At 37.5% G+C, this 16,769-nt stretch overlaps 3 protein-coding genes and 1 pseudogene across 4 annotated transcripts; all 4 read left to right on the top strand.

Moving 5' to 3' along the window:
- Window positions 1-5,766: 5,766 nt before the first annotated feature.
- On the top strand, window positions 5,767-8,359 carry LOC111198790 (cytochrome P450 72A15-like). Its single transcript, XM_022688078.2, has 5 exons — window positions 5,767-6,127; window positions 6,217-6,434; window positions 6,709-6,956; window positions 7,265-7,634; window positions 7,724-8,359. Exons 1-5 carry the CDS (start codon window positions 5,782-5,784, stop codon window positions 8,147-8,149), a joined length of 1,608 nt encoding a protein of 535 aa, XP_022543799.2. The 5' UTR covers window positions 5,767-5,781; the 3' UTR covers window positions 8,150-8,359.
- Window positions 8,360-10,879: 2,520 nt separating this feature from the next.
- On the top strand, window positions 10,880-11,301 carry LOC125580473 (annotated as a pseudogene).
- A 543-nt stretch (window positions 11,302-11,844) lies between these two features.
- LOC125580471 (cytochrome P450 72A13-like) lies at window positions 11,845-13,815 on the top strand. Of its 2 annotated transcripts, none has more exons than XM_048744947.1 (5): window positions 11,845-12,130; window positions 12,219-12,436; window positions 12,511-12,758; window positions 12,841-13,207; window positions 13,277-13,815. In XM_048744947.1, the coding sequence occupies exons 1-5, from the start codon at window positions 11,863-11,865 to the stop codon at window positions 13,700-13,702; spliced, it is 1,527 nt and encodes a 508-aa protein (XP_048600904.1). In that variant the 5' UTR covers window positions 11,845-11,862; the 3' UTR covers window positions 13,703-13,815. The 2 variants fall into 2 exon arrangements, with proteins under 2 accessions (XP_048600904.1, XP_048600905.1); XM_048744948.1 differs by having other exon boundaries at window positions 11,847-12,130; window positions 13,328-13,815.
- Window positions 13,816-13,909: 94 nt separating this feature from the next.
- On the top strand, window positions 13,910-16,769 carry LOC125580472 (cytochrome P450 72A15-like). Its single transcript, XM_048744949.1, has 5 exons — window positions 13,910-14,582; window positions 15,004-15,221; window positions 15,289-15,536; window positions 15,796-16,153; window positions 16,224-16,769. Exons 1-5 carry the CDS (start codon window positions 14,306-14,308, stop codon window positions 16,647-16,649), a joined length of 1,527 nt encoding a protein of 508 aa, XP_048600906.1. The 5' UTR covers window positions 13,910-14,305; the 3' UTR covers window positions 16,650-16,769.

Here is a 16,769-nt window from a genome sequence, read left to right as displayed (position 1 = left end):
GTGATGCTGAGAAACTAGGTGAAGAGGTGGCCATCAACTTAGATGATGAAGTGGTGATTGTTGATGAGAAAATCAATGATGAAATCTTGGAGAAGATTGTGGAAGCCAAGGGTAAAGGAAAGGTTGGGGAAGCGAAGAAAACAGTGAAAGATGGTGAAGTTCTTGCTCCAGCAAGTGAGAACTCTTTTGTTCCTCCTCCCTATGAACCCAAACTACCATTCCCTGGTAGATTCAAGAGGCAGCTGCTAGAGAAGTACAAGGCTTTGTTTGACAAGCAAATGAGTGAAGCTCAGGTTGCAATGCCCATCATCGATGCTTTCATGTTGATTCCTCAATACAACAAGTTCCTGAAAGATGTTGTAGCTGCAAAGAAGAAGGAAATGGAAAGCATGATGATTCTTACCCATGAGTGCAGTGCCATCATCCAAAGGCTTGATGTTCCAGAGAAGTTAGAGGATCCAGGATGCTTCACACTACCTTGTGCTCTTGGACCTATGGTATTTGAGAAATGTCTCTGCGATTTGGGAGCTAGTGTCAGCGTGATGCCTTTGTCTGTTGCAAAGAAGCTTGGATTCACTCAGTACAAGAAGTGTAGACTCTCTCTGGTGTTAGCTGATCGTTCAGTGAAGTACCCTGTGGGCATCTTAGAGGACCTACCTGTGAAGATTGGAAGGTATGAGATACCTACAGATTTTGTGGTGCTTGAGATGGGTGAGGAGGCTCAGGACCCATTGATTCTTGGAAGGCCATTCTTAGCTACAGCAGGAGCAATTGTTAAGGTGAAAGCGGGCACGATTGATCTCCATTTGGGTAAAGGGCATGTTCTCCACTTTGACATCAAGGAGAAAATGAAGAAACCAACTGTGTTCGGGCAAGCCTTCTACATTGAAGAGATGGGCACTCTTACTGATGAGCACCTTGAAGAGTTACCACCTGAGGACGACGAGGAGGGAGCATCTCCCTCTACTCATTCTCCATAGAAGGTAACCCACTACTTTCCCTTGTATATACCATTTCGTTTTTGCATATTAGTTTTCTCTTTTTGGGTATCTCTCTCTCCTTGACAACACAGAGACTGTGTTATTTAAGTTTGGGGGAGGTACCAAGTATTTGATCACGTTTGCTTTGATGATTTGAGTCTCATGCATTGCATTATACATATATATTTGCATAAAAAAAAAAAAATTCATTTAGTTTGCATCTTTGGCATTTCTAGGAGAGTCTAGAGCATATAGGTTGCATTTACTTGCATTGGGAGCAATGATTTTAAATGCCTTGTAAAGAACACTACGTTGCACCTGAGTAGCTTTTGCACCTCTCAAAAAGACTTGTATGTTTCGAGCCTTGAAAACTCTTCCTGAAACTTGTTGATTGCTGAAACTCAGTCTTTGAAGCCAACTACAACCTTATTTGAACTAAACGAACTTAATGCTTCTTGCTCATGGTCCCTTGTGTACTGAGTCATGGCTATACACACCTGAGTTGTCACATCCTTTATGCCAATCTTATTCTGACAAACTCTAGTGGTAGACCACTCCCAAAACCTTTCCCTCCTTTTAAGCTTTCATTGTTTGATGAGTGAGGCCTTCTTCGGAAAGTCTTACATGTGCATAATGTTGAGAGTATCGGGAACGACAATGCTTGATCTTCATTCTTGCTAGATTGGGCACTCTATTGTCTAGCTATAGGTGGGGGTGAGAGTTGTGATTATGATTTGGGAGCAATGAAAAAGGAAAATAAATGACTCTTTGTGTTTAAGTGAATTGTCTTATTGGGATAAGTAGAAAAACATCTAGCTCAAGTTATGAAAAGTCTTGGCCCCCATCTAAAAAAAAAAAAAAAAAAAAATGAAAAGAAAAGAAAAAGAAAGAAAAAGGGGGCTAGCAAAGTTGTTAGGAGCTAAGTAATGTTTTGAGGTTGTGAAAAATCCCTTGTAGATTTCAAAGAGAAGGAGTTAATGTTCTTAGGATCTTTTGGTGAGAGATGTGAGTTGGATTTGACATTTGGGAATGATTGTGTAATTGTATGTTTGGGAAAATGGTAGAACAATGGAGATTGAGCATTGTATGCATGAGTTGATCCCTTTCTTAGATATATTATGTGCAATGTCAAGGCTACTTGTTTTGAGAGTGAACCACCTTTAAAATCATATATTTTGAACCTCTTGACTCACTTGAATAAAAGCCTTCCCTTACCCAACCAAATGACTTGGACCAATTGACCATTTGCAAAAATTCACTTGATGCTATGCTTAATGAACTTGAGAGTTGGCTGATTTGCATGTGTGAATGCATGATGATGAGTGTAGGGATGGAAAGAGTTCAGATAGGCCTAGAGAAGCTAGAGTATAATAAGAGAGGGTGTACTAATGCTGAATTTAAATGTTGATTTGAGTGCTTTGTGTGTTTCTTTTGGCTATGAGCTCCCACCTTCAAACCTCTCTCCCTATGAGTTCTAGAAAGTTCACTTGAGGACAAGTAAAAGAATAAGTTTGGGGGAGTTGATATCTTGCATATTCACATTGTTTTATCCATTTATTCATGTGCATTTTCATCATATAGATTAGGATTAAGCCATGTCTAGGTTGCATTTTGCATACATATGTCTCCATTAGGTATTGGAGTACCACATGGAGTTCCTGGAGACATTTGGGTACATTTGGAGCTCAAGGGAGGTGATTAGAGGTGATTAGAGTGATCATTGGACGAGCAATGCATGGGAGAGACCTACCGGAGCGACGCCATGAACTCGCTCGCCATCTACGCTTCGGAGCGACCTCCTAGAGCGACAAGGCGAAGTCGCTCCAGCTCCTAGAGCGACCTCACCGCAGCGACACCCAGAGGTCGCTCGGGTTGTGTCGATTTGAGAGCGACGAACAAGCCGGGAGCGACCTCCTAGAGCGACACCCTAAGGTCGCTCGCGTCTATGGTTTCTGAGCAAGCCGGGAGCGACGTCTTCGGAGCGACACAGCCAGGTCGCTCGCGAGGAAACGACCCGGGAGCGACCTCTCGCAGCGACGTGCCGAGGTCGCTCCACGTCTATTTGTTTGGCCGAATTCATGTTTTCTCAAGGGCCTTTTGGTCATTTCATTATGCACGTTTTTATTTTCTAAACCTATGCTTTTTACTCTGGAAGCCACCACCAGGCAGATTATCTTTTGATCTATTAAGAAATACACAAAAACTCTCTTGAGAAGTTCATCTCTTGGAATTTGATTGTTATGTTCTTGTGTTATTGTTGATTTCTTATCTATTTCTCTACATGATTAATCTAAAATCCAATATGGGTTTAAGAGGAATCATGGAGATTAGTGAGTAATCACCTTTTGAATTCATGGGTTAGGGAGATCAAGGGTGATTAGGATAGTTCTAGGATGTTTTAGTGTAGATCATTCTTGTTCCTTGCTAGTAGAGTATTCATAATGCATCTTCTGAGTTGGCCACTCAAAAGTTGATCAATAGGCATTTCCCACCCAAAAGGTGTTTGATGAAATGCCTGAGACAACTCTCCTAGGCTTTTAGTATACTTTGCCAAAGACATTTGTTATTAAAGATGCTAAGATAGCTAATAGACTTGTTCGTAATGATTGCTTTCATATTATTCAACCAAAGACATTTGATGTTTGAGATATGTTAGCAAATGAGCATTCATCTAGACATAGAGCTTGCTTAGAATTGTGTCTAGGCTTAAGGTTGATAGTTTGATTGATCATTTGCCATCCTTAGTTCGATACTTGATCACCCAAGGTCTAATCCCTATGCCCATGAGTTCTCTTTTCCCTTAGTCAAGAAGTATCATTCTGTTATTGCTTTCTAGTTTTAGTCATAGCTTAAAACCCATCTAAATCATTGGTTGCACTTAGATTAAGTGAGTACTTGCATTCTCAGTGCTTTGATATCCCTCAGAACTGGTTCGACAATCACTATACTACAACATTTGTCTTAGGAGCCTTGAAAACTCCTAACATCAACATCTTAGATTAAGAAACCAGAAAAAAACTTTTAACTCTTCTGATGACCACTTTGGTTCATGAGGACATGTTCCTCAGATTTAGGAAACGGAAAACTTTTATACTTTTTCATGCCATATTTTTTGTTTGAACTTTCTCTCAAGACAACATCTTCCTCTGTCATGGTTCCTTCAGCACATTTACCATATCGATGACATAACTGAGGGATATGTATGTCTTTCTATTTTTTCATAAAGACATTTTGTTGTTATCAAAGAGTCCCTCATTAGGATACAATTTTTCAATTTTTTTTGAGATTATACAACCTTCTTCTTAAAGACAAATTATTTCAATACTAAGATATGCTTTAAAAACAAAATATCTTAGAATCAATAAAAAGCATGTCAATTTCCCAGAAACTGAGCAACCTCACCTCTAAGGTGAACAACCCATAATTCAGATAAGCAAGTCGAACAGATGAGTTAACTATTATAATGAGAAAATATCAAATGCTATTAGATTTGTGAGGATGATTTTCAAGAGATGAAGCTTTACCTTTTTATAAGTGGAGATTCATTGCTAGGAAAAAAGGATAAAGCGAGATGCAATGAATGAGAAATCATGGAAGCATTTATGAAGGTTGTTACGTAACGCTTTGGAAGATTACAACAGAAGACGAAAAGACGCAATTAAAGCTTGACACAGAGGTTTTTCACGTCGATTTGATTCACTTTTTTTTTTGAACACCCGTCGATTTGATTCAATCAATTCATCATATCTCCTCCATAGCTGGTGTAGATCGAAGAGGACATGAGCTTTAATTTTTGGTCACGCCATCGGGGAAGACAACCTCTTTCCGTTGGGCCAATTAAATGTTTAGAAGCCCATTAACATGTGAACAAACGAAACATAACTCGATTAAATGAAACGCAGAATTTTACTTATCTGAACACGTGTCAGATCCAAAATGCATGACTTTCTGACGTGGCATTTTAGGTGGCAGCATAGGAGAGAAGCAAACATATATATATATATATATATATATATATATATATATATATATATATATATATATATATATATATATATATATATTAATTATTAATTTATGATTTTGATAAGACTATATATTCATATAGGATTTTCTAAAAAAATATTATCTTATTATTTTATCAATTTGTATTATAATTTTAACTGGCTTAATTCGGAACCAAAAAATATTTATTAATTTAGCGTGTTTATTAATATATCGAGTATTAGTTTATAGAGTTTCTACTGTATGATAGGAATTACCACATGTGGCAACACAATTTTGAATAAAATCACAAACATATTTAAAACGAAAAAAAAGACCAAGAAAATTACATATTCACAAAGACAATAACATATTTTTATAAAGTAAAAAAGTTAAAACCAACCATGGTAATGTTTGACTAATGTTTTTCTTAAAGAGATGTAGTGACAAAGAAATGTCAAAAGCTTGAAGGTCATGCATTTTACCCCTTACGAAAGTTATAGCCAATATTCACACAAATTCAAATTTTCTGATCGACAGAAATACATTCATGCAGATGTAAACATTAGTCAAAAATTTACGTATTCACAAAGACAATAACATATTTTTATAAAGTTGAAAAGTTAAAACCAACCATTGCTAATGTTTGACTAATGTTTTCTTAAACAGATGTAGTGACAAAGAAATGTCAAAAGGTTGACGGTCACGCCTTTCCCCCTTACGCAAGTTATAGCTAATATTCACACAAATCCAAATTTGCTTCTTGTGCAAAACATCAAATATATATGACATCAGTGGTGAGGTCATCACCACATTCATGCATATATATAGATCCCGAGAATGCCATCAGATTATCTATCTCCCTCTCTCTTCTCTAAGAACGAAAATGGAAGCATCAGCTGCGTCAGTAACAGTTTCATTAGCTATAGCTGCTGTATTGTGGTGGATATGGAGAACTCTAAATTGGGTTTGGTTTAAACCAAAGATGCTTGAGAGTTACCTGAGAAGACAAGGTCTTGTCGGAACTCCTTACACGTTACTTGTTGGAGATGTGAAAAGGGAATATAGCATGACGACGGAGGCAAGGTCCAAACCCATCAAACTAACTGATGATATCGTCCCACGTGTCTTGCCCTTCCCCTCTCACATGCTCAAGACTTACGGTAGGTTTCTTGATTCCTATATTTATTTGTTAGGAACATATTAAAGAACAAAAGGTTTTAATTTTTGTATCTGTATGTGGTTGGAACAGGAAGGACTTTTTTTACATGGCGTGGACCTATACCAACCATCACCATTACGAACCCCGAGCAAATCAAGGAAGTGTTGAACAAGATTTATGATTTCCAGAAGCCAAATACATTCCCCTTGAGCAGACTTGTAGCCAGTGGACTCTTTAGTTATGACGGTGATAAATGGGCTAAACACCGAAGAATCATCAACCCTGCTTTCCACCTTGACAAAATCAAGGTATTGCTTTCATTTTTCTATAGTCCCTAATCACATTAGCGTACTTTATGTACATAGCTGGTTCTAGACACACTCTAATGAAACATTCGGCTAAAGAGTTATTATACATAGGTTACATGATCTTCAAATTATCAAAAAAAAATATTATTAAGATTGACCTAAAAATATTTATGACTTTCTAATCTCAGATTCGGCCTTGTTTAGGTATGATACATGTATGTATGTTGGTTGCTTTGGATCTGATCCAGTTTGTGCCTTGTGTTTCTGTGTATAGAATATGGTACCTGCGTTCCACCAGAGCTGTAGCGAGGTAGTTGTCAAATGGGACAATATAGTCATGGACAAAGGGTCATCCTGTGAGGTGGATGTTTGGCCTTGGCTTATGAATATGACTGCAGATGTGATCTCTCGTACTGCTTTTGGCAGCAGCTACAAAGAAGGACATAGGATATTTGAGCTCCAAGCAGAACTATCTGAGCTCATCATACAATCTTTTCGTAAAGCTTTCATCCCTGGATATAGGTATTGAAAACCTCAGCTAACCTGGTTATAAGACTAGGCCTCTAGATTTTGACTAACCATATTTTTTTCTTCTCTCAAACGATTAGGACTTTATTAAAATCAAATACGGTTTAACACATTACATGAAATATAGCTTACAACACATACATTTTTAATTTTAAGAACTATTTCAAACTGGAAAAAACAATGATACGTGCTAACTAACTCATCCGTAGAATAAACTGATTCACTAACTTTATCCATCTTCGTTCTCAGTTTTATAACTTGATTACCCATGTGGTTTCATCTCTGTTCTTTTGTCTATGTAGTTATCTCCCAACCAAGGGTAATAGAAGGATGAAAGCAGCAGCTAGAGAAAGCCAAGCTATACTGAGAGGGATCGTTGACAAAAGGTTAAGGGCGAGAGAAGCTGGGGAAGCACCAAGCCAAGATCTGCTAGGTACACTTCTTGAATCGAATTTAGGACAAGGTAAAGGAAACGGAATGAGCATTGAAGATGTGATAGAGGAGTGCAAGTTGTTCTACTTTGCTGGACAAGAGACAACTTCAGTACTTCTAGTTTGGACAATGATTCTGCTAAGCCAACACCAAGACTGGCAGGCTCGTGCTAGAGAAGAAGTCAAGCAAGTTTTTGGTGATAAAGAACCCAATGCAGAAGGCCTGAACCAGCTCAAAGTTGTAAGTAGAACAAAATTAAGAAAACAAACTTGAAGTGACTTCAGTACTCTGGTTGTATTATGATTATTTTTGCTGAATGTTTCCAACAGATGACGATGATATTACAAGAGGTCCTTAGGCTATATCCTCCAGTAATCAATATGGCTCGAGCCATTCACAAAGAGATGAAGCTAGGCGGCGTGACGCTACCTGGTGGTGTCAACATCACTCTACCTATTATGCTAGTCCAACGCGACATCCAGCAATGGGGTAACGATGCAGCAGAGTTCAAACCCGAGAGATTCAAAGATGGCATCTCAAAGGCAGCAAAGAGCCAAGTCTCCTTCATTCCATTTTCTTGGGGGCCAAGGATATGCATAGGCCAAAATTTTGCCATGTTGGAGGCAAAGATGGCAATGGCATTGATTCTACAGAGATTCTCCTTTGATCTTTCTCCTTCCTATGTCCATGCTCCTTACACGGTGTTCACCCTTCACCCACAGTTTGGTGCTCATCTTATCATGCACAAGATATAGTTCCATTCCGTAACACGTGTGATGTCTTCATATGAGCTTATTATATGTAAGAGAAATAAGATTAGTCAAGTTATGTTCTAAAGCCATGCTTTTAAGTTGAAAATGCGTCTCTGACTATTATGTCCTTTCAACCTCTGAGTTTCCTTGTGGGTTACGGCAGATATTTAATCATCTTTGTCTCTATTCTCAGTGGAACTTGGTATTAAAACTCTCTGTGGATTTTTCTGTTTCAAAATAAAAGAATATGCCTTTTAATTTAGGCAAATGTTCAAAATAGTACTTTTATAAGTTTATATCACAAAAATAGCACTCAAAAACTAAAATGACTAAAATAGAACCTTTCTAAATTTATATTTTATCCCCAAAACCTCATTTCTCAATTCTAAACCCTAAACCCTAAACTCTAAACCCTAAACCCTAAACTCTAAACCATAATCCTAAACCCTAAACCCTAAACCCTAAACTCTAAACCCTAAACCCTAAACTCTAAATTCTAAACCCTAAACCCTAAACCCTAAACTCTAAACCCTAAACTCTAAACCCTAAACCCTAAACCCTAAATCCTAAACCCCACCTTTTAACTCTAAACCCTAAGTTTGTGACTTTTAATAAAACATTAAGTGCTATTTTGTGATTTTTGACTTTGAGTGCTAGTTTGGGAACAAAAACTTGATTTAGTGCTATTTTTGTTTTTTTCTCTTTTGATTTGGACAAGTACACGACATACACAATTGTTGATGTGCCCTAAACCACATGCAACTTCTACTGCCACTTTCACAGGACCACTATGGTATGCATTATATTTTGATTTTATTGACATGATGCAGCATCCTCTATTGTCTTCTTTTATCAACTTTATGTGTTTGCATTATTGTTGTGTATAATAATCTATTATATATTAAAAGAGAATCATTTACAATAAATGTGTTCACACACACATTGACACGTGTCATCACCACAATCATTTCAATTTTAGAATGGTTACGTGTCATCTTCATAGGCATTTAGCAATTAGTGTGTTCACATACTAATTTTCTTAACTTTATCGCAGACAATTTAATGTGTTCACATACTAATTTCTTTTAATCACATCATTTATATTTTTCGGATTTTTAATGTTTGTATTAGTGAATTGAAGTTATGTTCGTACAAGAACTGAATAATATCTTTGTTGAAAGAAATAAATTACAAAATCATTAAGATTCACATCAACTAAAATGATAAAATTAGAATGTTTTTAGAAATTGAAAGTTTCGGATTTTTCCGAACTTGGCCGTGGTTGAGATTTATGCATACGAAAGCAACAAATAATTGTGATTAGTTATGAGTTAAGGAAACTGAGGTGAAAAATACCACACACAAAGTTGGATCTTTAGTTTAGCCAAGTATTATTTTTCTTTACAGAGTTTTCATATCAAACCAAGAATTAGAAACATAATCATATTGTTAGAAAAAAATCAGAAATCAAAAATCTTTAAAAGAAAAGAAAATTCTCGAAATCGATTGAAAAACAGAATTCATGTACCAAATGAAGTGATCACATTATTTTCGACGCAACTCTAACCTATTTCACTCGATTTTATCATGTTTTTATTATAGTTACCAATATGTTTTTGTAAGAAAGTACATGTTATTGGTTATAAACTACGTCAATTTTGTAACATGCCCAAAAATATTGACACAACGCACAACTATTTTTATTGGTATTCTTAAAGTATGGTCCAATAATTATGTATTGTATGTAAAAATAAGCCCAACATATTAGTTTTACAATTATTTATTTTTCTTTATATCAGTACGTAGGAAAAAGTAAGTCTGGGTAAAATATTTGGATCTGAAGAACCGAACCGAACTTGATTTGAAAATAATACTAAAAACAAACTAAAACTAAAATTTATTAAGTATTCAAATGAATCTAAAAGTTTAACTGGAATATTTTGGATACCAAAAATATCTAAAACATAATTATATACTTAAATATATTAGTTATTTGAAATTTTATATCTATTAGATATTCATTAATATGAAAATATCTAAAATAAAAAGGGTCAAAATACTCAAAATATATATTTTTCTCTATCTAAATATTTAAATTGAATTATTTTTATGTAATTTTAATTATTTAGTCTTACATTATTCAAATTTTTATGTTTTTTAGTATTTTGAATTTTGAATTTTGAATTTTGAGGATTAAGTACATTTGGATTTTTGTTAAAACATTACATTATTAAAATTGGTACCCAAACTTGAACCGATCGAACCTACGATGTTTGAACCAAATCCGAACCAAATCCAAACCAAATTCAAACCAAAATTTGTAAATATCCGAATCATATTTAAATTTCTAACTCTAAAAATTTGAAATCTGAATAGATCAACTGGATCCGAACGGATATCTGAATGCCCATCCCTTGAAAATCTATACGACAATTTTTTTATTAGAACGTAAAATAAATAATCTAATCAATTATTTCACTCTGCGTACGGCGCGGATTATTACCTAGTATATATGTATTAGACTGAAACTCAGCAAAAACTGTATAAATAACTTATGGTCCTCTGTATATTTTTTTTCGGTAAAAGATCCTCCGTATATTTCTGGTGTAGAAGATTGAAAAGGATGTTTTGGTGTTATGCGTAAACAAGATAGAAGATTGAAAAGGATTTTTTTTTACTTGACTGCACTTATAGTTTACAAGATTGAATACTTGAGTTTCCATTGTCAACCAGATGAGTATGATCTTCTATGAGGTTTTAAGGCTATACGCTCCGGTGTCTCAGCTTAGAAGAGAAGTCAACAAAGAAGTGAAGCTAGGAAACGTTACACTTCCAGCTGGGGTTAAAGTTTATATACCAACTGCTCTTATTCACCGCGACCCTGAGCTTTGGAGGATGCTAGAGAGTTTAAGCCGGAGCGTTTCAGAGAAGGGATCTCAAAAGCAACAAAGAACCAGGTCTGTTACTCCCCCTTTGGGTGGGGACTGAGGATCTGCATTGGTCAGAACTTTTCTCTGCTGGAAGCAAAGATGGCAATGTCATTGATTCTACTAAAGTTCTCCTTTGAGCTCTCTGCTTCTTATGTTCACTCTCCTCAGATAGTCATGACCACTCGTCCTCAGTTCGGAGCACATCTCATCCTCCACAAGCTCTGATTCTTATTTTTGTATTTTCCATGGTGATATCATCAACTGTGTTTTTTTTTCTTTTCTATAAAGTGTTTATGAATGTAAAAGATGGTACTTCAAAAATAATGTTAAAGGGAAGTAGTGTTTACTGTAACTCAACTCTGATGTTCTGTAGGTGCAAATCCCATCACATAACCGACAACACTCCGCGTCTGATACACACGCAATACCCTTCACCTCCAAAAGAGTTAAGTTCATTATGATTAGTGGTTCTCTTTTTTTATATTATCAAAATGCTTAGTGTGGATCTCTTTTGATGATTAAAAAATTGCAATTATGCAATTAGGTAAGATTCAGGTGGTAAAGCTTTACACCCCATTTTCATAATTCATACTGTAAAGCTGCTTTACACGTCACTTAACCAACCACACTACTCTTGGCAAAAGACCTGAGAGCAGTTGGTGTATCTCTTTTGAAGATTTAATAATGTCTGCAATTAGATAGAGAACCTCTAAGCATTGACATTTGCTCCACTGGTGGGAAAGCATTTGAACTGTACCAGTGAGTTAGTAAGTGAAGGAAGTGGATATGTCTTTACCAGTAGTAGCAGCAGCTTTGATGGTGGTTTTAGCATTTTTCTTGATAAGGGTTGTGAACTGGGTGTGGCTAACACCAAAGAAGCTAGAGAGCTACCTGAGAAGACAAGGTCTCCCTGGAACTCCTTACACGCCTCTTGTAGGAGATGTTAAGAGGAATGTTAACATGTTGATGGAGGCAAGATCAAAACCCATCACTCTGACAGATGATATCACTCCACGTCTCCTTCCTCTTGCCTTGAAGATGTTCAACTCTCACGGTACTGTGTGTGTCTCTCTCTCTCTCCGTTCTCTTTTACTCTTTTGAACTAGAGTTTGGACTTGATTGAGTAAATGTTGGTGGAACAGGAAGGACGTTCTTCATATGGCTTGGACCAGTTTCAACGATCATGATAACGAATCCAGAGCACATCAAGGAAGTTTTTAGTAAAGTGTACGATTTTGAGATGAATGCTTCATTCCCTTTGGTCAGATTGTTAGTAGGCGGGCTTGCTAGCTATAAGGGAGATAAGTGGGCGAGACACAGAAGGATCATCAACCCCGCTTTTCACCTTGAGAAGATCAAGGTTTCTGTTATCTTATCTCTTATTTTGAGTGTATATAGGTGTGTTTAGCGGACCTGCTGTTTCTTGTTTTACAGAACATGGTCCCTGCGTTCTACCATTGTTGCAGCGAGGTTGTTGCCAAATGGGACCACTTAGTGTTGGATAAAGGGTTGTCTTGTGAGGTTGATGTTTGGCCTTGGCTTGTGATTATGACTGCGGATGTGATCTCTCATGCTGCTTTTGGAAGCAGCTATAGAGAAGGACAGAGGATATTTGAGCTCCAAGGTGAACTATCTTCTCTCATCGCACAAGAGCTTAAGAAGCCTTACATCCCTGGACTGAGGTTAGTAAACACACACCCTCCTCATTTTCTAAACCTTAAAGGGTGTGAGAGTTGATGAGAGAACTTGTTGTTTCGGTGTTAGTTTTTTCCCAACAAAGAACAACAAGAGGATGAAAGCAATAGACAAAGAGATAGACATAATCCTGAGGGGTATGGTGAGCAAGAGGGAAGGTGGAGAAGCAGAAAGCAATGATTTGTTGGGGATATTGCTTGCATCGAGCTCAGAGGAATCTGGAGGAAGTGGAATGAGTGTAGAAGAGGTGATGAGAGAGTGCAAGCTGTTTTATTTCGCAGGACAAGAGACAACTTCAGTACTATTGGTCTGGACAATGATTTTGTTAAGCCATCACCAAGACTGGCAGGAACGGGCACGAGAGGAAGTGAGGCAAATACTCGGTGATAACATTGATGCAAAACCTGATATAGATTCTCTTAGCAACCTCAAAGTGGTAAGTAAAACTTTCACCACTTACTTGCACAATAATACAAGATTCACTTGAACTCTCATTGTCAACCAGATGAGTATGATCTTCTATGAGGTTTTAAGGCTATACCCTCCGGTGTCTCAGCTTAGAAGATCTGTAAACAAAGAAATGAAGCTAGGAGAGATTACACTTCCAGCTGGTGTTAGAGTTTATATACCAACTGCTCTTGTTCACCGTGACCCTGAGCTTTGGGGGGAAGATGCAGGGGAGTTTAAGCCGGAGCGTTTCAAAGACGGTATCTCGAAAGCAACAAAGAACCAGGTCTGTTACTTACCCTTTGGGTGGGGACTGAGGATCTGCATTGGTCAGAGCTTTTCTCTGTTGGAGGCAAAGATGGCAATGGCATTGATTCTACAGAGATTCTCCTTTGAGCTTTCTCCTTCTTATGTTCACTCGCCTCAAATAGTCATGACCACTCGTCCTGAGTTCGGAGCACATCTCATCCTCCACAAGCTCTGATTTGTTTTTGTATTTTTATGGTATCATCAAGAATAAAATGTTATATGGATGCAAAGATGTACATATTTCTTGTAAAATAAAGAGTAAGGAAACGTTATTTGAAGATTTGTAAACTTTTTCTGCTCAAGCTATCAGTTGAGGATACCATCATCAAGTTTATGTAAGTGTAGAACAACAATTTGGAAGAGAGATGAAGCCTCTGGAGGGTCTTACTACTACATAGACCACTCCTATAAATTACTTTCAAAAAGAAGATAAAATAAGAGTAAATCGCATGGACGTTATTAGCAAAGAAAGGTCAAAAAGTAGACGATGTCCCCACCTTTGCATTCCACTCGAGCGATGACAAAATACATATCTTCCTCTTTTTTGTCACCTTCCACAAAAACCAAACTCTGTGCTTCTTGAGACTTAGTGACATGTGAGTATGTGACCATAAGACTCCAACTAAAGCAAAAGATCATTGGTCAAACCGAATACTACATAATACTTGGCCACGATTTATTACCAAAGACAAATTACTTAAGACATCACCACACCAATATCTTCTCCAAAATTCTCAACAATCTTTAAATCCTGAGAAGTTAGCAAAACTGAGAGCAAATGGAGACATCAGTTGCATCGGTAGCAGTTTCAATTGTTATAGCTGTTGTGTCTTGGTGGGTATGGAGAACCTTGAAGTGGGTTTGGTTTAAACCAAAGATGCTTGAGAGCTACCTGAGAAGACAAGGTATTCCCGGAACTCCTTACACGCCTCTTGTCGGAGATTTAAAGAAAATGACAAGCATGCTTACAGAAGCAAGATCCAAAACCATCAAACTAACGGATGATATCACACCACGTGTCGTGCCTTATCCCTTCCACATGCTCAAGACTCATGGTATGTTTCCTGGTTAGCCTTATACCTCCTGATTCCTCTCTTGTTTAGACCTCAAAAACTGTAGAGTTAGTACATGGTATATGTGAGAGACAAGGTTTCACTTCTTAGATTTAGGTTAGGTCAAGAGAGATGAATGAGAATCGTGGGCTGAATCCCGTAAATAAACTTGAAGAATGAATATGATTTTATTGATGAGTTGAAAGATGATGAATACAAAGGAATGTATCTTGAGATGATTACTAAAGAATACGTAATGCTTCTAATCTAGTACAAAAGTTGATATATGGAAAAGAGATGGCTTGTCTTTTATCTTCTCCGTCTTTATATAGTCTAGGTTTCGTTGGCAACCTCACCTGAGGGTCATATTCGGGTCCAACAGTATATACAAAGGTTGTATGATATCTCTATGCGATTGGAACAGGGAGAACTTACTATACATGGTTTGGACCTATACCAACCATCACCATAATGGATCCAGAGCAAATTAAAGAAGTATTCAACAAAGTTTATGATTTCCCCAAGCCACATACATTCCCATTAGTCAGATTCATAGCCACGGGACTCGCTAGCTATGATGGTGATAAATGGGCTAAACACCGAAGAATCATCAACCCTGCTTTCCACCTAGAGAAGATCAAGGTTCTGTTTTAGACCTCTTTTTAATATTGGTTGATACATTATTGTAACTTTATGTTTCTGTGTATAGAATATGGTACCTGCGTTCCACCAGAGCTGTAGTGAGGTTGTTGGGAAATGGGACAAGTTGGTCTTGGACAAAGGCTTGTCTTGTGAGGTGGACGTTTGGCCTTGGCTTGTGAGTATGACTGCAGATGTGATCTCTCGTACTGCTTTTGGTAGCAGCTATAAAGAAGGACAAAGGATATTTGAGCTCCAAGCAGAACTATCTGAGCTCATCATACAAGATTTTCGGAAAGCTTTCATCCCTGGTTATAGGTAATGTTCAAAAAAATCGCTAAGCGCTAATTAGACGCTTTATATGGGATTATTGATTAGGCGGTCGTTAGACCGGATCTTTTGAGTGTTTAAACCAATTTTTTTGATACAAAAAATTGTTAGGAAAATTTTGTTTATTTGATATGCCGAATAGGCGGAAGCCTAGACCGTAATACTAAACCTGAACTAGTCTGGTTTTATTACAAGGATATAGACATGATCCGTGTTGTCATAATCTCCGAGCCTATTGTTTGTGTAGTTATCTCCCAACGAAGGATAATAGAAGGATGAAAGCAGCAGCTAGAGAAATCCTAGTTATACTGAGAGGGATAGTTAACAAGAGGTTACTTGCGAGAGAAGCAAGCGATGACTTGCTAGGTATACTTCTTGAATCAAATTTAGGGCAAGATGAAGGAAATGGAATGAGCACTGAGGATGTGATGGAGGAGTGCAAGTTGTTCTTTTTCGCTGGACAAGAGACAACTTCAGTACTTCTTGTCTGGACAATGGTTATGTTAAGCCAACACCAAGACTGGCAGGCTCGTGCACGAGAAGAAGTGAAGCAAGTTTTTGGTGATAAAAAACCTGATGCAGAAGGCTTGAACCAGCTCAAAGTTGTAAGTTAAAAAACCAAATCAATAACTATCTTTGGTTTTGTTTTGATGAAATGATTTGACCCCTTGGCAGATGACGATGATATTGTATGAGGTTCTTAGGCTGTATCCTCCAGTAGCTCAGCTGATACGAGCCGTTCACAAAGAGATGAAGGTAGGTGATCTGACATTACCGGGCGGCGTACAGATCAGTCTACCTATTCTGCTAGTCCAGCGCGATACCGAGCTATGGGGCCAAGATGCAGGGGAGTTCAAGCCAGAGAGGTTTAAAGACGGTCTCTCAAAGGCGACTAAGAACCAAGTCTCCTACTTTCCCTTTTCTTGGGGACCAAGGATCTGCATTGGCCAGAGCTTTGCCTTGTTGGAGGCTAAAATGGCAATGGCCTTGATTCTACAGAGATTCTCCTTTGAGTTATCTCCTTCCTATGTGCATGCTCCTTACACAGTCATGACTATTCACCCACAGTTTGGTGCTCATCTTACCCTGCACAAGCTATAGTTCCATAACCCATGCATGTGTGATATTTGCAAATGAGAGAGAAATAAAATTAGTGCAGATCCTAATATTATAAAACCATGCTTTTAAATCAATAATGCTTCTCTGGTTTTATAACCCGTA

Source organism: Brassica napus, chromosome C1 (genome assembly GCF_020379485.1).
Source record: "Brassica napus cultivar Da-Ae chromosome C1, Da-Ae, whole genome shotgun sequence".
NCBI lineage: Eukaryota > Viridiplantae > Streptophyta > Magnoliopsida > Brassicales > Brassicaceae > Brassica > Brassica napus.
This window is presented reverse-complemented; position numbering and strand designations above follow the sequence as displayed.